Below are 24360 nucleotides of genomic sequence, written 5' to 3' on the forward strand. Positions count from 1 at the left end.
CAGAAAATGTCACTTTCTCTGTCTCATCAAACTAGTTGTTGGCAGAACTGGCTCCGAAGTCCATGCCCTCAGCCCTACTGCTCAGCTGTTACTACACACTTTGTGCAGGACTTGGGGCAGTCTGGACCTTAACTTATGTTTGCAGAAGATGCTTGGAGCAAGGAAAGAGCAGGGAGAGAGTTTGGGGCACTTTTCCGAATCTCCAGCACTGTGAGAATGCTGTGCCCTTGGCCCGTCACAGTGTGAGGCAGCATTGCTCAGAGCTGGCTGGTACCCACAGTGGTGCTTCCCCCACAGCCTGCTACCAGAGGGTCCAGCCAGCTGCTGCTGATATCTGATCGACAGTGGCTGGGTAGTGTTAATATTCATGTATTTATCGTAGATCAGGTTTCCAAGAAACAACGTCTGTACAAGTGGTTGATTGAGGGAGGGTCCTCGGGAAAATTGTGTAAGGAAGGCAAGAAGGGAAGGTGCAGGGCAGAGGAAATACTAGGCTCAGGAGATGGGGCCCTCCAGTGGGGAACTTGGTCAAGCCTGAAGTGGTGTTGAGTGTCATAGGGCACAGCCTCATTGATCCCTGTGCGTGGAAGCTCCTATCTTTTCATGGAGAGCTTCAGAGAAGATGCAGTATGGGCTACCAGCAGCCAGTGCTCAAAACAGAGGAGCCTGAGTGCACCAGCCTGGTGAGGGTCCTGAATACACTGACTGCAATATGCTATGGCATCTAAGGAGGTGACCAGTACAAAGGAAAGTGCACCCTCAGTAGAAACCTTTGGCTGAAATATCTCTTGGGAATTTCCAGTTGGAGCTGATGGGGCTTTAGCCCCCAGAAAGTTCCAGACCATCATGAAAAGCTAGCAGTATAGAGGCAACAGAACCCTGGGTCAGGCAGGGAACCTGACTTCTCTTTTGGTAGACTCTGTGTGATGTGTGCTGTGCTTACAGAGTCACTGCTGGGCATTGTCACTGTCCAGAAGTTCATCTGCTCCTCCTTCTACCTCTATCTGTGATGTTGCCAGGTGTTTCCATGAGATTTCTGGGAGCCGGGCTACTAGGGGACTTGTTCTTATGATTGGCTTCCAATATAACACTTGAATTACTTGTTCAATAGACAAAATTATTATAATTAAGGGGGTAAATACATTTCCCATGTTCTCCTTTCTCTGCCAAGGATTAAAATATATACAGATACATATATATTTACAAAGACAGAAGAGAAAGAAAAAATCAAAATAGATGTCAGAAAAGACTCTGAAAATGGCACTAGAGTGTTAAAAAGCCAAAACAAAGGGAAGGCATGCTGAAGTTAAAGAGCTGAACAAAAGATTTCAAAGAGTATCTCAAGGAGACAAAGCAAAGTATTATAATGGAATGGACAGAAAGCTGGAATTAGAAAATAAAAAGAGAAGAACTCACTCAGCAGTTATCAAATTAAAAGAACTGAAAAGCAAATTCAGGCATCGAGTTGAAATACTGAATGATGCTATAGGCAAAATCTTGAATGAGCCAAGATGCATCAAAATAAGATGATGCACTGAAAACATTGGCAATAAGTAAGACCCCAGGAATCGATTTGATACCAATTGACATATTTCAACTAACAGATGCAGCCTGGAATATGCTCACCAGGCAATATTGGAAGTTTGGAGGACAGCTACCTGGGCAACTGACTGGAAAAGATCCATATTTGTTCTTATTCTCAAGAGAGGATCCAACAAAATGTGGAAATTATCAAACAATAGCATTAGTATTACATGTAAGCAAAATACTTATGAAGATCATTTAGAAATGGCTAGAGCAGTTTATAGACAGAGAACTGCCAGATATCCAAGCTAAATTTAGGACAGGCTGTGGCCCTAGGGATATCACTGCTGATATCAGATGGATCCTAGCTGAAAGCAAAGAATAGCAGAAGAATGTCTATTTGTGCTTTACAGATTCTGCAACGACACTTGGCTGTGTGGATCATAACAAACTATACCTAACATTTAGAAGAATAGGAATCCCAGAGCACTTAATTGTGTTCATGCAAAACTTATACCTAGACCAAGAGATTATTGTGTGAACAGAGCAAGGGAACAGTAGTTTAAAATTAATAAAGGTATGTGTGAGTGTTGTATCCTTTCTCCATATCTCTAATCAATCTGTGTGATGAGCAAATTATTCGAGAAGCTGGACTCTATGAAGAAGAATGTGTCATCAGGATCAGAGGAAGCCTCTTGAACAACCTTCAGTACGCAGATGACACAACCTTTCTAGCTGCAAGTGAGGAGGACTTGAAGCACTTGTTGCATAAGATTAAAGAATACAACCTTCAATATGGATTGCATCTCAATCTCAAGAAAACAAAAACTCTCACCCTTGGACCAATAGCAACATCATGATAAACGGAGAAAAGTTTGAAACTGTCAACTTCATCTTGGTTCCACAATCAAAACCCTTGGTAGCAGCAGTCAGGAGATCAGGAGGTGTATTACACTGAGAAAGTTTGTAGTTAAGGACCTTTCCAAATTATTGAGATTATTGACAATGATATCAATTTGAGGACTAAGGTGCACGTGATTCAGGCCATGAACTTTTCAATCATGTGTTACACATCTCGAAGCTAGATAATGAATAAGGTTTGGTGCAAAAGAATAATTGATGCCTTTGAACTGCAGTGTAGGAAAAGAGTGCTGAATATCCCATCAACTGGCAAAGAACAAATACTTGTGTCTGGGGAAAGGTGCAGCCAAAGTGCTCTTTAGAGGCAAACATGATGACACTTGATCTCACATACTTTGGACATGTTGTTAGGACAGGCTATTCCTTCAAAAAGGACATCATTCTTGGAAAGGTGGAGGGTCAGGGAAAGATAAGATTCTCAACCAGATGTATTGACACAGTGACTGTGGCAATAGTCTCAAGTGTGTCAAGGATTGTGAGAATGGCAGTATAGGACAGGGTCAGATCTGTTGTTCATTGGGTTGCTATGAGTTGTACTCAGCTCAGTGGCACCTAACAGCAATAATAACATGCCTATACACACACGTATACACATATTTATATACATATGGTGGCCTAGTACTAAGAAGTTGTGCTGCAATCCCAAAGGTACATGGTTCAAATCCACCAGCTGCTCTGTGGTAAAAGGATGGGCAATATCCTTCTGTATGATTTACTGCCTCTGAAAACCCACTGAAGGATCTGCTACAAGTCAATTCCAACTCAACAGTATGCAACAACACACATATTCGTGTACAGATAGGCATGTTTTTGTTGTTTTTGTTGCTATGTGCCATTGAGTCGCTTCAACTCATAGCGACCCTATGTACAACAGCCCTAAACCCTGCTCTATCCTGTGCCAATTTCATTGTCTCTGACACACCCATCCCGATTACCCCAGTCACTGAATCAATCCACCTCATAGAGGGTCTTCCCCTCCTGTGCTGTCCCTCCACCCTCCCAAGCATGACATCCCTCTCCAAGGACTGGTCCCTCCTTGCAACATGTCCAAAGTATGTCAGACAGACCTTCAGTATCCTTGCCTCCAAGGAGCAGGAGCCTGGTGGTGGTGAGTGGGGTGAAAAGGAAATGTCGACAAACACATTTTTACTTCTCCATGGGCTCCTTTGTGCCCTTAGAACAGTGAGTTCTCTCTGAGCTCCTTTCCTCATCAATGTCAGGACCCCTTGGTCCTGACTTGCCGTGAGCATTATAGATTAAATACACGGGGAACACAGCCTAGGGCCTTCCTGACACAAGCCTTATTAAATTGTGTTGAATTTTTTTTCACCCCCTGCAGCTGCTGGTGAAGAACATCCAGTTAGAAAATGGCAAGATGATTCCAGCATCACACTTCTTCCGGGGAGAAGCTTCTGATGTCCTTGAACTCACAGAGGAGGAGCGGGTCACTGCCGAGGCCGTGAGGGTAGGAAGTGGCTGCAAGCCTGCTGTGTGGCTGGGCAGCCAAGGCATGAGAGGCTCGTGCATGGCACTTCCTGGAGTCTTCCTGCACACCCTCTGGGGATTCCTGCAGTGTGTCAGGCACACCGTTAGGTTTAGAAATGCTTTTCTGTCTTGGAGCCTTCTCTTTCCTGGGCCCTCCACCCTTGACCCCTCAGACTTCCTCCCCGTCCCCCCTACCCATCCACCTTCCAGGATTTAACAAACTGGATAGGATATTTCTGGGGCCTCATTGTCAATAATGGGCAAATGAAATAGAAGCTTCTGGAACAACTGGAAGAGTTTGGTACCGAGCACCGTGCTTCTGTGATGAGACCTTCCCAAAAAGCTGCCTGATGGGAAGCGTCACGGACTTTGAAGAGCAGAGGCTTCATGATCATGCAGACTGGCTTCCCATCTAACATTGCCCTAGGGTGAAGCCAGAGAGAAGGCTTCCCTCTGAGGCACAGTCTTCTCAACTTAAAATTGGGCAACATTCACTTCCCAGCACTCATTCTAAGCCCTCCCTGCTCCCTCTTGGACATAGTCTTCCTCCTGGTGGATATCTTTTTTAATATTTTCATCCACTCATTGATTTCATCATTCATTCACTTACTCACTTTTAAAAATTATTGAACCCTACTAGGTTCCAAGCACTAAACTGAACTCCAGGACTAAGATGAGTGCTCCGTTGGTCCAATGGCGTTTACCATCTCCTGGGGAAAGGATGCAAGGAATTGCCCAAATAGATTAAGGCTGAGAAGAGAGAAGTGGCCTGAGACTGGGAGACAACCTCAGAAAGAATAGTCAGAGGGAGCCTTTCTGAGGAGGGGACATTGACCCGAGTGGAGCAGAAGGAGGATCAGGAACAGTGAAAGCTGAGACTCTCATGAGGAAAGACCTTTCTGGGTCTGAGGAGGCTGTAAGGAGGCTCTTGAGCAGGTGCTTAGGAACAGAGCAAGCTGGAGGGAGGTGGCAGGTCAGTGGACTGGGCTAGTGACTATGGTTAGATCACTCATAGTAAGATCAGCAAAGGAGGGGCAGGAGGAGTATGCACTGGACCAGAGGCACTGGAAAGCCCAGAGCATCCTTGGAGACTGAGCATCGTGAAGGTCTGTCAAAAAAGTCTAGTCCTCCAAAATGTGTTTCCTGAGACACTGCTTTGACCGACCGTGTGCCTGGCCCACAGGTTACAGGGCAGCTGGGGAGATGCTCCTCTGGACTCACATGAAAGGAGAATGTCTGTTTTCAGAGCTGAAAGCTGAAGGGAATTTTTAAGGACCTGGTTGAAATATGCTGCCTTGAGATAGCGACAGCTGAGTCCTTCCTCTGTCAAGCAAACCCCACCTTAATGGATGTTGTGAATATTGACTGTGGTGATTCATATGGAAAGGATTTGTTTCATGTTCTAAGCACTTCTTGGAAATTTAGTAAATGTTGGTATTGGTTCTAATAATCATATAAAAGCAGATACGTCTAGAGTGTGTACCGATGCAGCGCACCTCTGAAATAGCAGTAATAGTTGTTATTACAGCAATTCTGCAAAGTGAATGTTGTCACCTTCCATCCATGGAGGAGTCAGTGGAGTCCTAGGTGAGTTGGGGGCACTGCGGCTGAGCCTCGGGAGCCCCACACTCAGTCAGGATTGTGATTATGGCGCCTCCTGGCCAGGCCTGACAGGGTAGTTTCAGAATCTGTGGTCTGGAGGCAAGTGGAAAGGAGGGGCGTGGGCAACAGCAAGAGTGGTCAGCTGGTCTGGGAGTGAGACAGGACCCAGGATTAGTCACAGCGAGGGCCAATCTGTGTCCATTGTATGGACATCCCCAAGTGTCCCCATGAGCTGAGAAGATCTGACAAAGAAGTCCACCCTTCACACCTTCCTGGGCTGTAGCTCTGAGGCTCCTTATACATCCACTGGGCACCCAGGCTTTCCACATGCAGGCTGACAGCACTCAGGCAGCAGTAACTGACCCCAGGACTGGGAAGGTCTGTGGAGGGACAGTTCTTGCTCCCAGCGCTCTGTGGAATCTTTCTAGGAGAGGCAGGCAGACGTCTACTGCTGAGGGCCACAGTGAAAACTACTGGCAAATGTTGGGCCCCTCCCCAAAAGAGGAAAAATGCAGCCAGGGTGAAGATCAGCTAAAACTACTGTAGACACCGGCTGTGTAACACACTTCAACCAAGCATCTTCTCCAACTTGGTGGCAAAAACACGGTCAGAATTCCCATTGCCTGGACCATAGCCAGAAAGGACGCAGGTATGGCACTCCTGGCTCTTGGAAGCTTACAGGCTCCTTTCTTGACAAACCCAGACTAGAGCCTATCCAGAGGACAGCTGTTCACCTCTGACCTGCTGAATGGCCTTAACCGAACAGAAGGGCAAGCAGAGCTGTAGAAGCCAGGTCCATCAACAGGACCAGAGTGCTGTGGCAGAAGCAAGGGTGACAGGGTGCAACCATGTGCATTTTACTGTCCTTTCTACGTCTCTTCTATGTCTCTTTCTATCATCTCTCCTAGCCCACAGGGTCTCTGCAGTCACAGGGAGGGCAGATGACTTGCCTTGTTCAAAAAGAATTTAGTACCCAGGTATCAGCAAGGCCTTTCCCTGTCTCCAGCCACCACTAACCTCCATGTTGCTCATGCACTTCACTCAGAAGCATACACATCCCACCACGCTGTGTCCTCCCTTCCTTGTTATATGACCAAGTGCCAATGTCGGACTCAGGCCACTAAGAAAAAACTTTGGGTGTGGGATCAGTGCATGGTGATTGGGTCCCGGTCCCGGTCATGCTCTTTGCTCGGGGTGGTCATCCTTCCACTGGCCCTGGGACTCTGTGGGGACATTGACTAATGATCTCAGAGAGGCTGGAATCTTAAAGGACTTGCATGTGAGGACAGCAGCTCCTGGGTCAGAGGCCTTGGCTGATCCACTTGCTTGAGGAGGGACCTGAGACCTTCGTAGGGGGCAGCCGTGTTACAGAGAGGACAGAAGAGGTCCACATCTCTTCCGGGCCATGGAATGACTGATGTCTGGTGTTGCCTACTGTGGTCCTGCCCCCCTTATAAGGAGCCTCATCCTCACATGACCTTGTTTTTCAGAGTATCTGGAAGAAGATCCTCCCTAATATCTTGAAGGTTGAAGACTCCACTGATTTCTTCAAGTCGGGGGCTGCCTCTGTGGATATTGTAAGGTAAGATCAGCAGCAGATGGTCTTTGTTTGGCTTCAAACCTAGGGGGAAATCACTTAGTATAAGTGTTTATGGAAAGACAAACTGACCCAGAGTCAAGCTGAAAGGCATCCATGTATTGTTTTGGGGGGAAAACTTACATACATGAAAATGAACAGTGCTCTAACCAGAGACAGCTGCCTGGACGGGTATGAATTCTTCCCACCCTCCGAGAAGGGAAAGTGAATGTACAAGGTGAGGGGAGTGCCCACAGACAACACTATGCTCGTAAATATTTCGATAATAAATCATACTACAAAAGCAAAAAAGGAGAGGAGTCAGTCAAAACCATCAAGTTGGTCCAAAACACTGACACCAGAACCAGAAAGAAGGGGAAAAATATATGTTATGGTTGCTGTTGTTTGTTGTTGAGTTGCAACCAACCCATAGCTCACTTCCCAGCAGGTTTTCAGAGGCAGTAAATCACCCAAGAGTAAATTGCTCATCCTTCTTCCACACAGCAGCTGGTGGATTCAAACCATGTGCCTTTGGGATTGGAACAGTTTCTTATCACTAGGCCACCAGTTAGTTGAAAATCAGGAGCTCTGGTGGCCTAGTGTTAAGGAGCTGTGCTTCCAACCCAAAGGATGTGGTTCAAATCCACCAGCTGCTCTGCAGAAGAAAGATGGGCAGTCTCCTCCCATGCATTTCATTGACTCCAAAAACCCACTGGAGGGTCAGCTGTGGGTCCAGTTCCAACACAATGGTCTACAACAACAGAAAACAGAGATAACTAACTTAGCTTAACTCAGCTCTAACTTAGTTTGTCCCAGAATTAGCCACTTTTAAAGGATGCTTGCCACCTTCCATACAGTCCTGTATACTGTTCCAGTCACTGCAGAATCAAGTGGCATAAGGCAAGTCACCATGCTTTTCTTGTAGAAGTGTCGGTGCAGCCCAACAGGGTGACTTTCCTGTTTCACCTGTGGCAAGCCTAAGCCGAGAAGACTTAGACCGGACCTAGCAGGGCAGGAATGTCTGCATTCAGTGTGACCTCTTCAACCCAGGCCTTGACACTGAGTTGGGCTATCTACAGGGTCTCTGAGGAACATGATACCACAAGACCTGGGACCCTGAGAACTGGTGGGTGTGGCATCATCTAAGGAAGATGTTGCTGTGCCAACCTTGGGCCATCACACTTCATCCCTCCAATGATACTTGACAGCAGCCATCAGCCTGCCTAGATTCAAGGGTAGAATCTTAGACCTCAGCTTGTCTATAGAGGAGTATCATAGAATTTCTGGCTATATTTTAAAATTGCCACAATCCCTAAAACCTCCAATAAAGGCAGATACATGTCAGAAGAGCAGGGAGAGGGTGAACACATGCCTCTAACCTCAAAAGTGGCAACACTGAGATGTTGGAGGGTGGGAGAAAAGAGAGGACAGAATGTTGATCCCAGCATATCTAGAATCAACGTTTAGTTTCTGTACAGTGCACTTTGGAGATTTAAATTGATCAGGGTTATAAACATTATCAAAATACATGTATGAACAATCCACACTTCAATCAAATATCGCCTAGGAAGTTTTTCTTCTGACCTTTTTCCAGCCAATTCTCCCGTACTCCAAGGAAAAACCATTACCATGGATCAACCCATTTTCCCTATTCTTTTTTTTTTTAAATATATGTTTACAAAGTTGGACTCGACAGCACTTAACAACTACAACATAAAGAGAGCTCTGTTGGCCTACCAAGCCAAAGGTGGGTGATTTTAATCCGGGACCCTCAGGCTTGGTGGTAGTTGTTTTTGGTCAAACATTCTTCTAACTAGTATAGCACTGGTCTGTCCATTTGCTGTACAGAGGTAACTCATGGTTGCTGTGATGCTAAACACTGTGACACTGATAAGTCAAATGCGATAATGGTTATCCATGGTGGACAGCGCTTGGTGGCACTTCCCAATTAAAACAAGCGTGGAAGCAGGAGTGGCATCCGCTTCCAAAATGGCTTGCCTCTGGAAACTCTAAGAATGTGGAGAAACAACGAAAGTTATACAAGTGTTCAGGTCTTTCATTCATGGGCTTGCTATGAGTTGTCTACAACTCAATGGCACCTAACAACAACAATCACACTTAAAAAGTTTATTTACAAAGTTTAATACACTGTTTTTCACACCAGATCTTTCCCATTCCCTTTACACACCCCCACCCATCAAAGTGTAAAACCGTATAATAACCACCCCCATCCTCACTCCTCTGCTTCCACCCAACCTCATTGGATCCTCATAGTCATTCTACAATAATGGTTTTCTACACTATTTGCTCCCTATTCTTGAACTTCACACACATTGGCACTTACCAGTCATTAGTTCTAATTTGTATAAAGGCAAGTAAGTATGCTAAAATATTTTTGCCTAGGCAATCAATCAGTCATTGATTGCTGACTATTCTTAGGACTCAGATTACATCATTAGCTCCCTTCTTCTCCACTCTCGCCTCTGGGTAATCTATTTCTGGTCAGGGTCTCTCTTCATAATGACAGCAGCTGCACAAGAATACCAGTGCGATTTCTCATCTTTTCCATATGCCCAGTGAAACAAGGGGTTTGCTTTGCTTGTAAGTTTCCATTTTAATCTTAGAGTGGTCTTTCATTGCCTCTGATAAAACCATGTATCCCAGTAAGAATCAATCACTGTGACCACACCATTCTCTGATTGGCTCCAAACTTGGGCATCCACGGTTGAGTCACCTATAATCAGTTCACACCTTTGGAAAGAGATAAAGTTGTTGTTGTTGTTGTTTTTATGTACCATCGAGTTGCCTGCGGCTTATGGTGACCCTGTGTACAACAGCTCTGAAGCCTGCCCCATCCACTGACTCCAACACACCTACCCCCATTGCCCCAGTTACTGTGTCAATAATCTCAGCTGGGTCTTCTTTCTAAGAGAAAGTTGGTCCCTTAGAATCTGTGAATACTATTTCTAGTAGCAATGAACAAGTGCTGGGAAGGCCAAGCCAGTGTGAGAACCCAGTGATTTTTTTGTATTTCAAGAAGGCATACATGAGCAAAATAAGCAAGGAGGTTTGCTGCTGATGTTGTGTAAAAGAAAATTTTTTCTAGAAACATGCTTTACCGGCATCTATACTTCTGTGTCCTCATCAAGCTGAGAACTATGGAAGGGGGAGGCTTACTTAGAAAAGAAATGCATAGGTTTGGATTAGAGAAAGATATTGAGATTGTTTGATTACATAGAACGTGTAAAATCTGCTCTTTGTGACCACAAAGTCTTACCTTCATACTACCAAAACCTGTAGGAAGAGATAAGAAGAGGACTTGCAAGTGAGATCCTGGAGGAGGCAAATATGAGCCAAAAGCCTCTTTAACCGAGATACCAGAAAGCAAAGATAGCAGATAAAGAGGATAATTCTGCAACCCTGAGTCAAAAAGGAAAAAATACAGAAGTAAATTAAGCACCAGCTAAAGGAAGAGATGGAATTAAAACACAGAATAAGAAGAATGGAAGGGGGGGGACATCATCAAAAGCCTATACAACCATTTTGAACTACAGTCTTGCTTGCTCAGGACTCAGACCACAGTGGCACCCACAGCTGAACAACAAGAGAGTCAGAAATCATTTCCAGCCACACACACACCTCCTGTAGCCTCACCTATCAAGCAAGAGCAGAAACGGTCACTGCTCCACCTGATCAACAAAAGATTGCAGCCGGCACAGTCAAGTCCGCCCTCATCTCCTCTGCACGGTGAGCAAAGAACTGCGTGCACACACACATCTCCATCCACTACCATACCCACCACATGGCAGCAGTGGAAAACCAACCATTAGCGAGCGGTGCACTTACATGGCCTAACTAGATATATCAAAGCAGAGTCATACAAAGATAATATCACAATGTCTTGGGGACAACAGATGACAGCAAACCACTCAAAAAAGCAGGATAAAATGGCACCAAACAGTCATCATCATAAAGAACCAGAAAATCTTTACTTTCCGGAATGTTTCCATTGTAATGTATCTGATTTCTTTTTTTCACAATTAGTCTGTCATAGTATGCTTTGAAGAGGAAGATCAGCATGAAAGTGCTATTCTCGTCAACATGTTAAGGATTCAGTCTCCCAATATAACTTTGTACTGCTGATGTTGATCCTAACCCCTTCTTGATTTGCAAAGCTTCTTCACTGTAAAGTTACTTTCTTTTATCCATGCTGGATGCTTTAAAAGAAAGTCACAGTGTGTTGCCTATATTCAAGGAGTGGAGAGTTATGCTCTGCTCCTTTTAGGTAATATATCTACAAAATTATTTGGAATTCTGCACATGACACTTGTCTGTCCTCTGTACTTGTTATTGTTATGTGCCATTGAATCACCTGTGACTCATAGGACCCTGTGGACAATAGCTCTGAATTGTGCTCCATCCTGAGCCAGTCTCACTGTCTCTGGCACAACTACCCCATCACCCCAGTCACTGGGTCAATCCATCTCATCCAGAGATATTACTGATTCGTGTACATTTCTTTTATTCATACTATATTATTTTATTGCTCAAATGTCCCAACTTTGGCCACTCTTTCAGTTGGCTCATATGTCCCTGAAATGCACCTCATCATTGCAATTTGGTTTTGAACACTTCACATACTTTTCTGAAATTGCAATATTCTATAGTCACATCCGTCTTTTTCTTGACCCATCTCTACAACCGGTCATGTCTTCAAGTCCTGGTTCCTTTTATTGGAAGAAGGGCTTTAAAACCACGATCTGAATGTAGGCGTTCTCATTGCTAATCGAGTGTCATTTGTTCTAGGGCCTCATGGCTAAAGGAGCTCTGATGTCCTACTCCAAAGCACACTGCGCTTCTAGACCAAAGGCCACATGTCTGAAGCAGTTCAAATTCACCAATCGAAGGGAGCTCTGGTGGCCTAGTGGCAAGAAGCTGCACTGCAATCCCAAATTCACCAATGGCCCCATGAGACAAGCAGTCTGTGGCCCTTAAGAGTTGCCGACTTGACAACCTGAGGTCCCTATGAGTTGGAATCAAGTCAGTGGAAGTGAGTTTGAATTTTGAGTACACTAACCCACGTATACATATGTACTTGTTTGTATCAATAAATGATAAAAGAAGATCAAAGCCTACAGCTTTTCAAATGTATTGCACCTCAATATCAAGACAACAAAAATCTTTGCCACTGGACCAATTGACAACATCCTGATCAGCGGAAATTAGATTGGAGTTATCTGATTTCATTTTACTTGGACCCACATTCATCATCCATGAGAACAGCAGTCAAGAAATTAAAATATGTGTTGTATTGGGGAAACCTGCTGTCAAGGACCTCTTTTGGGTGTTAAAGAGTAAGGATATCAGTTTAAAGACTACAATGTGCCTGACACAAGACACAGTCATTTGCTTCAAATGCATGCAAAAGTTGAACAATGAATAAAGAAGACCAAAGAATTGGTGCCTTTGAATTGTGGTGCTGAAGAAGAGTACTGACTATCTCACAGACTACCAAAAGATCGAACAAGTCTGTCTCAAAGGAAGGACCCCCAGAGAGCTCCTTAAAGGCGAGGGTGGGGAACTCCACCTCACATTTTTTGAACTTGCCATCAGGAGAGGTCAGTCCTTAGACATCCTGCTGGGGAGACATCATTCTGAGAAAGGAGACAGCAAAAAAGAGGAAAATTCGCAATGAAATGAATTGACACAATGATTTTAACAATGGGTTCGAGCATTTGGAGATCATGAAGAGATACAAAAAAGGGCAAGTTTCAGATCTGTTACTCAGAGGGTTAATATGAGTTGTAGTTGATGGCACTGAACAACAGTGGTTAAGTATTTTCTTTTTGCCAAAATCCCAGATTCACATAGGGAAAGCATTTTATATCAGCTTGGAGAAGTGACCGGATTCCAGATGCCAGACAAGTCTGGAGGCCTAATGGTAAGGAATTTCACTGGCAAGTCAGAGGTAGCCTATTCAAATACACTAGTGGGTCCGTGGAAGAAAGATTGGAAATCTCCTCCTGTGTGATTTGTTGCCTCTGAAAACCTGCTGGCGGGTCAGCTATGGGTTCAACAGTACACCACCACAACAGGCCACCAAAGTTCCCTCATTATAAGGAAAGACCACAATTTCCTTATTCATTCACCTGTTGATGTACATTGAGGATGTTTTTAGTCTGTAGCTTTTATGAACAAGGCCACTGAGAACACTTAATTCTTATCCATCAACTGCTCTGTGGGAGAAAGATGGGCAACCTCTTTCTGTGTGATTTACTGCCTCTGAAAACCCATGGGAGGGCCAGTTATGGGTCAGTTTCACCTCAATGGTATGCAACAACAATGAGAAATAGGTTGAACATCTTTTAATATGTCACAGCTTATTTGCTGTACCTGTTTCCTCTTTGGTAAATTTTTTACATGTTTTTGATTGGTTGTTAATTTTCTAAGTGTTAAATTTTGAGAGTTTAAAACCTAATGGTAATTCCACTGCCTCTGTGAAAAAGGAAATTATTGGAATAAGAGTTGAAATCAGTGGAATAGGAAACAGGAAAACAATTGAAACCATCACTAAGACCAGGAGTTGGCTCCTCAAAAGAGTCAATAAAATAAACAGACCATTGGCAAACTTAACCCAAAAGAGGATACGAATAATAAGAGTAAGAAATGAAAGAAGCGACAGCACAACAGAACAAGCTGGAATTAAAATTTTATTATGGGATTATTATGAAAAGCTATAGAACCTAAACTGTTTGCTGCAGAAGGTTAAGAACTGCAGCCTTCAATATGGATTGAGGTTCAATATCAAGAAGACAAAGATTCTCACCACTGGACCAATTAGCAGCATCAGGATGAATGGTGAAGAGATTGAGATTGTTAGCAGCTTTAGTTTACTTGGCTCCACAATCAACACGTATGGCACCAGCATCCAGGAAATTAAAAGATGTATTGATATGGAAGTCTGATGTTTGAGATCTCTCCAAAGTACTAAAGACCAATGATGTCACTCTGGAGACTAAGGTGCACCTGATACAGGCCATGGTCTTTGCAATCACTTGCTATGCATCAGAGAACTGGACAATGACTAGGGATGATAGAAGGAGAATTGATGCCTTTGAGCTGTGGTGCTGGAGAAGAATATTGAATATAACATGGACAGCTAAGAAAATGAACAGGTTCATCCAAAAGAGAGTTAAACCAGGCTGCTCCTTGGAGGCAAGGATTCTGAAGCTTTGTCTGACATACTTTGGATATGTTGCAAAGTGGGACCAGTCTTTGGAGAAGGACATTATGCTTGGGAGGGTGGAGGGACAGCACTGGAGAGGAAGACCCTCTATGAGATGGATTGATTCAGTGACTGGGGTAATGGGAGTGGGTGTGTTGGAGACAGTGAGATTGGCATAGCTTAGAGCAGGGGTTAGGGCTGTTGTCTCAAGCAACTTAATGACACATAACAATAACAACAGTACTCCTCCAATACTATCACATTGATGTTTCAAATGCGATAATGGTTACCCAGGGTAGAGAGTATTTGATGGCGCTCCCAGATTAAAACAGGCTTGGAAGCAGGAGTGACATCCACTTCCAAAATAGCTTACCTCCGGAAACTCTATAAATTTAGAGAAACAACAAAAGTGGGCTTTCGTTCATAGGGTCACTTTGAGTCATCTACGGCTCGATGGCACTTAACAACAACATACTCCAACAAACTTAAAAACATAGAGGAAATGGACAAATTCCTAGAAACTAACACCTTACCCAAAGGAAGCTCTAGTGACCTAATGATAAGAAACTGCACTGCAATCTCCAAGGCACATGGTTTGAATCCACCAGCTGCTCCACGGAAGAAGAACGGGCAATCTCCTTGCATGCTAATTACTGTCTATGAAAACCCTCTGGAGGGTCAACTGTGAGTCTGTTCTGACTTCACCACACACAACAACAATATTCTGACAAATTTGAAAACCTAGAGGAAATGGACAAATTCCTAGAAATCCACACCCTACCCAAATTGACACAGATAGAAATAGAACATTTGAACAGACCCATCACAAATCAAAAAAGAAATTGAGCAAGTCATAAAAAGGCTCTCCCCTTAAAAAAAAAAAAAAGTCCTGGCCCAGACAGATTCACAGGTGAATTCTACCAAACATTCAGAGGCAAACTATCATTAATTCTACTTACATTATTTCAAAAAAATAGAAAAAGGAAGTTCCTAGAGTCATTTTTATGAAACAATTATAACCCTAATACCAAAAACAGGCTAAGAAATAAAAAAAAAAGAAAACTGTAGATCAATATCTCTCATAAACATAGTCGTAAAAATCCACAACAAAATCCAGGCCATTAGAATCCAACAGTATACATATTTACAATAATTCTTTTGATTAACCAATTCTAGGTTAACTTCTAGATTTGTGATGCTAGGATGCAAATCTCACAAGGTAAATGTTTTGGTGCCTCTCTTTTGCCACAAAGTCTACTGAGGCTCTATCTCCGTCCTCTCTTTTTCATCCAGGCTGGTGGAGGAAGTGAAGGAACTCTGTGATGGCCTAGAATTGGAAACAGAAGAGGTTTACATGGCTACCAGCTTTGGAGACTTCATCCAGTTGTTAGTGAGAAAGTTGCGAGGGGAAGAGGACAACAACGAACAAGACATTGATTACGTAAGTCCCAGTTTCCTTTCCTGAAGGACGTGACCCTATGGACCCCTCAGACATTCCCATCAATGGATTCACAGTAGCACATGGGAGAAATGGAATGTCCAAAAAGCCACAACCCTATGAAGTGACTCCTATGTTCCCAGCTCTCCCTGAACACAGGGTAACCTGAGGACATCAAGAGAGACAGGCAAACTAAAGAATTAGTGTCTCATGCTCGCTTTGGCAGCACATATACTAAAATTGGAACGATACAGAGAAGATTAGCATGGCCCCTGCGCAAGGATAACATGCAAATTCATGAAGCGTTCCATATTTTCGACCCTGAAATTAACCAGTCTGTAATGAAGGCTAACTCCTTTCCCCTACAAATTTCGTCTTTGGATACAAAGCTAAGTGGATAGTCCTTACGGAGGGACTGTTTAAAAAGAGGAAGGGAGAAGAAAAGGAAAAAAAAAAAAGAATTAGTGTCTCATGATCAGTGTATGTGACTGACACACTGCCACTGAGTTGAACCTGGCTCATAGCAACCCTTCATCGGGTTTGCAAGGCAGTAAATCTTTATGTGAGGAGACCATCCACCTTCTCCCATGGAGCCACTGGTGATTAAAAACACCAGAGATACACAGTTCTGTGGTTAGCAACACAACACACTACAAGCTATGCCATGAGACCTCCATAGTCATGAGACCAGGATAATGAAAAGAGGCTTTGAATGTTTGGCAAGGAAAATGAATGACCCTATACATTCAACTTGCATATATAGCAGTGCAACAAATTAATCACAAATCTGTTATATAAAGATACTCTTAGAAAAGTGTCTTGAAGTATCTTTGTTGGCTACCAATTCCCATGAGCATTGATTTTGAGATAGTTGGCTTGGAGGTAACTGGGAGCAAAAACTCATGGAGAAATACATGTGGTCAAAGCAGAGATTAGATTGACCTTGGAACTTCCATAAAAGATCAAAGAACAGATTTCAGGAGGGATAATAGCTTCCCGGAGGTTCTGCCCTTCAGCATGGATTTGTTTGGGTAAAACCAACCTTACTTCTTGTTCCTGGTAAAGCAAAGAGAGTGATGCAGACCAGATGGGACCTCTTCATCTAAATGACATTTGCCTGGTCCTCGTGTATGCCCTGCACTGTCACTTTGTAGATATTAATGCAATGCGCCCACTGTGCCCTGTGAAGGGACACAAACCCCGTCTCAGGTTGCACAGCTAGTGAGCTGCACAGCCGAGGTATCATTCAGTCAGTACTGGCTCCTCAAATTGCTTGTTACCATTTACCCCATTGACCCATTGACTTTCAGCACCTCCCCAGGCCAAGGGGGCTACAGAGCCCTGGATTTACAAAAGAGCCCTTGAGGAGGCTGATTGCTGTAGCTGCCATGACTCACTCTGTCTCTGTTTCTGAGTTTCTGTCGTGTGTGTGTGTGTGTGTGTATGTGTGTGAAAGAGAGAGAGAGAGAGTGTGTGTGTGTGTGTGTGTGTGTGTGTGTGTGTGTGTGTGTGTGTGTGTCAGTCAGTCTAGATGTGTTCTTGCTCTGTGTTTAAATGCAGGCCTATGTATGCGCGCTTGTGTATACTTCCTATGTCATTACTGTGAGCTTTGTGCTCATCACCAAGACCAAATTGTGAAGAGTTCTTTTTTCCAGGTGGAAAAGTCAGTGAATAAGCTGACCCTCCGAATGCCCCACCAGCTCTTCATTGGGGGGAAGTTTGTGGACGCTGAGGGTAATGAGACCTTTGACACCATCAACCCTACGGATGGAAGCGTGAGTCCTCGGCCTCTCCTCCCCCAATCTCCCCCACACCACCAACGCCTCCAATGAGACTTGGACCTGGCACCCTCTGTCATTATCTCAATAGTGTCCTCAGCAAATGTCATTCAGTCTCCTGTCTCCCCTGGACCCTGACCTCACTTCCACACTTCCTATAGGAGTGTCTGAGGGTGATGATAAAGATAAAGAATCAGAGAATAGGAGAGGATTTTGAGCCTGTTTCAGAGACTGGGAACAAACTATAAATCCCTAATGGAAGAAATGAAGGTCGCTCCCCCAACACACACAGACAGACAAAATCTCATACTTCACAATAACCAGCGTGAGCCCGTCCACCAGCAGAATTCTTTCCTTGAATTCCAGTGTCTTTGAAATTTTCTTGAGTGGGCTGAGTATTTGACATCATGACCCAGTACACACACATTCGTGTTCATGCACATGCCATGTGAGATGAAATTTCAGGAAATGAAAGTACTCAAAGATGCGTACTAATGTTGCTGCATCCTAGCCTGTCAGGGTCTCTGCAGAAAATAGACAGCACACTCCAAGGAGGTAGTTTGAGGGCAAAGTAGTGAAAGCACTACTTACAAAGTGTTGAAAAGTATCTAAGGGAACAAGCCAGGATGGTGTGGTACTCTCTGTACCGAGACCCCAGGGAGCTGTTGTTACCTCTATGCCGCTGAAGTTACCACCAGGCCCCAGGGACAGTAGCCTGTGCTGAAGGCTGCCCCCGGTGCAGGCTGGGACCTCTGGAGGGAGGAACAGCCTCCCTGACCACCACCAGCAGGAAGGGGAAGGTGATACAGAATCTGAGTCCCAACCTCCCTCTGGTCCGTGTGACAACACCTGTGGGTGCCATGCTCACAGGGAAGAGAGGGAGTGGGGAGGGGATGCATGGAGCGAGCACCCTGGCCTTAAATCATTAGTCTGCTTTAGGAGAAAATGAGTTCCACTGTCAGTTTTAATAACATCAAAAGCTGCTGAGTCTTCTCATTGCCTTTTGTGCCTGCTTGGGCTACCTCACTGAAAATGTGAAGGTCACATCCAACAGAAACACAAATTTTTTTTCCCTAAGACCCCACTGTTGACAAGGCCATCTCTGCTCCCTGTCATTGGTCTGCTCATGATGGCCCAGGTGTCGAGAGCGGAGGCTGTCACTGTCTGCTCCCTCACAGGTCATCTGCCAGGTGTCCCTGGCCCAGAGTGCTGATGTTGACAAGGCAGTGGCTGCTGCAAAGGACGCCTTCGAGAACGGGCTGTGGGGAAAGATCAACCCTCGGGATCGGGGACGGCTTCTGTCCAGGTCAGAACCCACCACTTCTCTGTCAGCTGTTCTCACCTTCATGTGTTGTGATGACTGAGAGGGTCAGGGAGGCCCAGAGCTGCCCCACTCCAGCTAAGGAGAGTGACTCAAGATGGGAGGTCAGATGGGGGAAGGGGTGCTCCAGCAGAAGGCCCAGCTTGAGTGAAAGCAGAAGGAGGTGCAAACCAAGGGTGGACAGTCACTACAGATCCTGCAACGATCCAAGCAAGACAGAGCCATTTAACCTAGGACAAGGGGCCAAGAATCTCCTGTCTACAAAAGGCAATGAGGCAGGGATCAGGATCCACAAGCCCCTCAGGAAGTCCTCTGCCTGCCTCCTGCTGTCTTGTTTGTGACTGATCAAATGGAATTGTCTCATAGGAGTAGAAACCAGGTTTGCCAGAGCTCCTGGTCTCACATTTGCCTTTTCCTTCTTCCTTTTTCCTTTCGATAGGGTCTGTCTTCCATAGGTCGAGTTTGACAGGGAAGGAAGTAGGATTGCTCTAACTGAGGCTCACCAGGGAGGAGGGGCTCAGAAGAGGGGTGCTGTTCCCCTAAACCTAAGGTCTCCTCAGTGAGGGAAGAAGCAGCTGTCCATGGAGGTAGATGTCTAAAAGAAAAAAGAGAGATGGCTGGAGGAACCAATCACTGTTTCTGGAAAGCACAGTGAGCACTTTGCTGTTGTGAACCGTTGAGTTGGAACCAACCCATAGCTGACCCTCCAGTCGGTTTTCAGAGGCAGTTAATGGCATGGGAGGAGATTGCCTATCCTTCTCTCTTGGAGCAGCTGGTAGCCTCGAACAACATGCCTTTGAAATTGCAGCGCAGCTCCTTACCACTAACTAGGCTACTAGTGTTCCCTTTGGAGACTGGAATTCTCATCTGACATTTGGGGAGCAGGGAGTGCTAGGGCCAGGCTGTCACCCACCCAGTCGGAGCAAGTCTGTCACCTAGGCAGAGGAGGCCTGGCCCTGTCCTGCAGTCACAGTGGCCTTCTCTCTACTCCAGAGGCAGGAGCCCCAGGGCAGCCACAACAGCAGACCCAGAAAGGAACCTGCACATTTTCCTGTCAAGGAAAAAGTCCTCGGGCTGAGGCAGGAGAGAGCTTGGAGGTCAGGCTCGTCCAGCCTGCCATATGCAGTTCAAGTTTATGTCAAGACTCCATGGAGAAGACATCAATTTAGGAAGACATTTGACCGATGGCAGAGCGTCCCCAGGACTTCTGGATCTGCTGGCCACGCTGCAGGCAGGATTGGGGCACCTGCAGGCCCTGGAGTAATGCTTTTTGGAGGTAGACTTTGGGACAGCCTTGAGGGATGACTGGATGAGAAAAAGCATCCTTTCCTCAGATGCACTACTGCCATCTGCTGGACTATGTTGTAATAACTACTCATCTGAGATGGCATTGATGACAATGGCGCCCCTTCACTGCTGCAGAGACACCTGTACTGGGCCAATGTCTCCAGACCCAGAGGAGACCTCCCTAGCGGCCCAGGCCTGTCCTGAACAATCCTCCATCCTATACCAGGTGCTCTTCCAACTGAGTTCAACTCATAGTGACCATATGAACAAGAGGTCTGAACCCTGTCCTATGTTGTGCCTTCTTTGTCATCCAGGATAAGCTCACACTCATTGCTATGGTTGATCCAACTCATCAAGGGTATTCCTCTGCTCCACAGACTCTCCACTTTTCCAAGTATGATGTCCTTTTCCAGGGACTCATCTCTCCTAAAAACATGCTCAATATATGTGAGATGAAGCTTCCCCTCCTTGCCTCCAGGGAGCACTCTGGCTGCCCATTCTCCAGGACCTAGCTATTTGTTCTTTTGGCCATCCATGGGATACTTGGTACTCTTCTCCACAACCCCAAGCATTGCTTCTTGTTCTGTCATCTTTATTCATTGTCCAACCTTTAGATGCATAGAAAGTGACCCAGCACAGATCCCCTCTGTGCCTCTAGACTGGTGTCAGCTGGAGAAGATTCTTATTCTGTGTGTCCTAGGAGTTGGATTATAACGTAGCCACATCATGTGCACTTGGTCTGTTCTATGAAGTAAATTTGTCTTCATGGTTGATAGCGCACTCTCTTAAATGAGATGGTGTTTTGCCATCGTGATCCAACCTGAGCACTGGACAGCTGCTGGAGGGCCTGATGGGGCAGGTGAGGCCAGCATTGGAACTGGCAGTGCCCTCTGGTTGCTATATGGAGAAGGGTGTATGGCAGGAAATACACACGAGGCTTTGACCATGGACTCATCACCATGCCTAGTTTCCCTGTATGTCAATGGAGAGGTCCCTTAGATCCACAGTTTCCCACCTCTCCCTTCTGTCCGGCCCCTCAAGGACGAGTGTTCACAGCAGCGATAGTGTTAGAGTCACAATCTGCCCAGGAAAGCATGACCCAGCCGGGTGCATCCTGGAAAGGCAAGCAGATGTCAGTGAATGCTCTGTCCCAATGTGGACAACCTATGTTTGCTCTCCCTTAGCATCTGTCCAGTTACAGGAGGCTGTTCCTCCAACTACTACTACTGCTAGATACTTCCTAGAAACATTACTTGAGGGAGGGTTCCCTCATCACATCTAGAGATACAACTTCGAGCATGTGCCCAAGATTCAACTGTGTGCTTGGCTGGTCCTTGGGAGATGAGCTTTGTCCTAGATCGAGTTGTCCAGAGACGAGAAGAGTAACCTCTGGGCTCAATCGCTGAGGCCTTTCAGTTGCAGAACAAGTGACAACTCTGCTAGATCATCTCAAAGGTAGCCTAAAGCCCTCTGATCACAAATGCTGAGGGAAGGAGGAGGGGAAGAGAGAGGAGAGGAGAGGAGAGGAGAGGAGAGGAGGGAAGTAAGTGTGATTGGCGCATTGGACAGAGGAGGGAAAGGCCAGTACGCTGGACTGCAGCAGGTGGGGTCACAGGGCAGCAGACACCTTGAAGGACGGGCCTGGAGAGAGGGTGAGGCGATGCCACACAGTCTGTCTCTTGCTTCTGCCCTTGTTCAGGCTGGCGGACCTCATGGAGGAGCACCAGGAGGAGCTGGCTACCATCGAGGCCCTGGATGCAGGCGCTGTCTACACGCTGGCCCTCAAGACCCACGTGGGCATGTCCATCCAGACCTTCCGCTACTTTGCTGGCTGGTGTGACAAGATCCAGGTGGATCCTCATTTCTTCCCATCGTGGGGTGCACTGTAGGCCTGGATCCCAGAGGAGAGACTCCAAAGGGCAATATCTTAATATTTCTATACAAATCACCACTCTCTGGGGCTTAATACAGCACCCATTGAATAGCTCAAAATCCTGCAGGTCATAGGTCAAAGTGGGCTTGGTGGGCTCTGTGCTGGGGTCTCACATGATAGGATGAAGGTGGTGGCCACTCGGCTCTTATCTAGAGGATCTGAGAGGAGATTTGCATCCAGGTTCCTTCCAGTGTTGACAGCATCCAATGCCCTTGTAGCTATAAGACTGAAGTCCCCCTTGCCTTGCTGCCAGCTGGGCTCTCTCTCTCTCTCTCCAGTCTCCCCCCAGCACCCATCTGAAGCCAGCAATAGCACACTGTCAAAGGTGTGATTCTCGCTGACTTCCTCTCCTACCTCCAACTGGAGAAAACTGCTGGTAAACGGCGCTCGTGCAATTACATTAATCTCACTCCTGTCTTCTCACCATCTTAAGGTTCACAGTCTCCAGGATTAAGGTGTGGGATCCTTAATCCAAGGGGCGGTAAAATTCAAGGTTTTCTATTCTACAGATACTTAGGGAGACCCACCGCTCCAGGGTCAACTATGTCCTCCTCAGACCTGGGGTCTGGAGACTTCTCCCACACCAGAGACTGAGGAGGTGTGGGGTGTCATGGCAAAAAGCTGCCCACAGCCCTTATGGCTTCTTCATGTGTCTTTTTAAACAAGACTTCTAAGTGAAGCTGGTCTCTGCCCACCTCCCAAAGCTAGAGGCCTTTTCTACCCTAGGACCTGCTTTCTGTCTAAGGGATCCGTCTCCCCGACCCAAAGGCCAGCAGGTCCTTCAATGCTCTGGCTGCACACTCCACCATCTCCACACTTCATACCTAACCTGGGCTCACCTGGCCTCCCTCCCTCCAACCTGAATAGAGTCAGGATACAGACAAGACCCTGCTCCTCCCTGGGCCCCAAGCAAAGGGGGCTGGCTGGCTGCCCGCCAGAGAAAGGGAGGAGACTCTAGTGTAGCCTCTCTCCAGAAATGCCTGTGTGCTTTTTCCAGGGTTCCACCATCCCAATCAATCAGGCCAGACCCAATCGCAACCTGACTTTCACCAAGAAGGAGCCTATTGGGTGAGTCACTGCTGTGGGCAGGAGCTGCGCCCCATGCTCTTCCCCCATCACCCGTGGGGTCCACACCGCCCTGGTTGGCACCCCTAGAGCCTCCTTTCTGCACGTTTATCCAACAGCTGTTTAGTTGTCAGTTACTGACTGACAGGTGCTTCAGAGGCACAAAGGGGAATGAAACAGAGAGAAGTTTCTGTTCTGGGGAACTTACACGCTCTCAAAACAAAGGTCCATTGAGTCAGAACCTGATCCTCCTCCAGCAGATTTTCAGAGGCTGTAAATGGCGTGGAAGAGATTGCCCTTCTTTCTCCCTTGGAGCACCTGGTGGATTAGAACTGCTTACCGTTGGGTTGGCAGTGCAGTCTCTTATCCTTTAGGCCACCAGAGCTCTCTAACTTACATGCTGTCATGTACCATGGAGTCTGAATCGACCCCATCTGTCCCTCCAGAGCATTTGCAGAGGCAGTAATTCACGCAGGAGACTGCCTGTCTTTCTCCCCCAGAGCAGCTGGTGGATTCAAACTGTATCTTTGAGGTTGCAGCACAATCCCTTACCAGTAAGCAACCAGAGATAGCTCTCACTTCTAAAGCACATGGCCTGTTTTAGCTATTTTATAACTTTATTTAATCCTCACAGTAGTCTTCTATAGCTCTGGGTCATGGTGTCTCAGGGCTTAGAGAGAAGGCACACTAAAAGAAAAATTCGTTTTAAAAAGTGTTATCATCTAGCTCCTAGAAACCAGTAAGAAAAACAGCAAAGAAACAGGCAAAGGCAGTAAGCAAACAGCAATCAGGAGATGAGCAGATGTCCCTTACCAGGAAGAGGAAAATGGAACAGGAACTCACTGTGAAAGGTCCACCCTGTTTCACCATCAGATGTAAAGGTCACTGGTTCTAACTGGGGGGCAAAGGCAGAGAAGTGCATGTTTCACATCTTTGTGAGCATGCGACCAGATGCCTCCAGGAACACTCAGTCCTGAATGTCCCCACAAAGCAGAAACTCTGTAGTGGCCGTGTGTGCACATGGGCAGAAGCAAAAGCTGCCATTGCCACTTCCCTGGCCTGGGGCAGCAAACGGAAACACCCAGTGCCTTAATTTGCTGCTGTCCACACTGTTATCCAGGCAAAAGAATGAGGTGGGGCACTGTGTCCTCCAGAGAAATTGCTGAGTGAAGAGACCACTTCAGATGTCCTCATCCTGTTCTGTC

General features: G+C 46.0%; 1 protein-coding gene across 1 annotated transcript in view; it reads left to right on the top strand.

The window, feature by feature from the left end:
* The window catches only part of ALDH1L1 (aldehyde dehydrogenase 1 family, member L1), a 70008-nt gene that overhangs the window by 7925 nt on the left and 37723 nt on the right, over positions 1–24360 (top strand). Inside the window, exons 7-13 of the mRNA XM_006895164.1 lie at positions 3785–3910; positions 7023–7114; positions 15627–15774; positions 17427–17546; positions 18728–18855; positions 21857–22007; positions 23088–23158. Of these exons, the coding sequence (XP_006895226.1) occupies positions 3785–3910; positions 7023–7114; positions 15627–15774; positions 17427–17546; positions 18728–18855; positions 21857–22007; positions 23088–23158 (836 nt within the window). The remainder of the gene's footprint in view (positions 1–3784; positions 3911–7022; positions 7115–15626; positions 15775–17426; positions 17547–18727; positions 18856–21856; positions 22008–23087; positions 23159–24360) is intronic.

Source organism: Elephantulus edwardii, unplaced genomic scaffold, assembly GCF_000299155.1.
Source record: "Elephantulus edwardii isolate Elephantulus edwardi_28Jun2011 unplaced genomic scaffold, EleEdw1.0 scaffold00161, whole genome shotgun sequence".
Taxonomy (NCBI): Eukaryota; Metazoa; Chordata; class Mammalia; order Macroscelidea; family Macroscelididae; genus Elephantulus; species Elephantulus edwardii.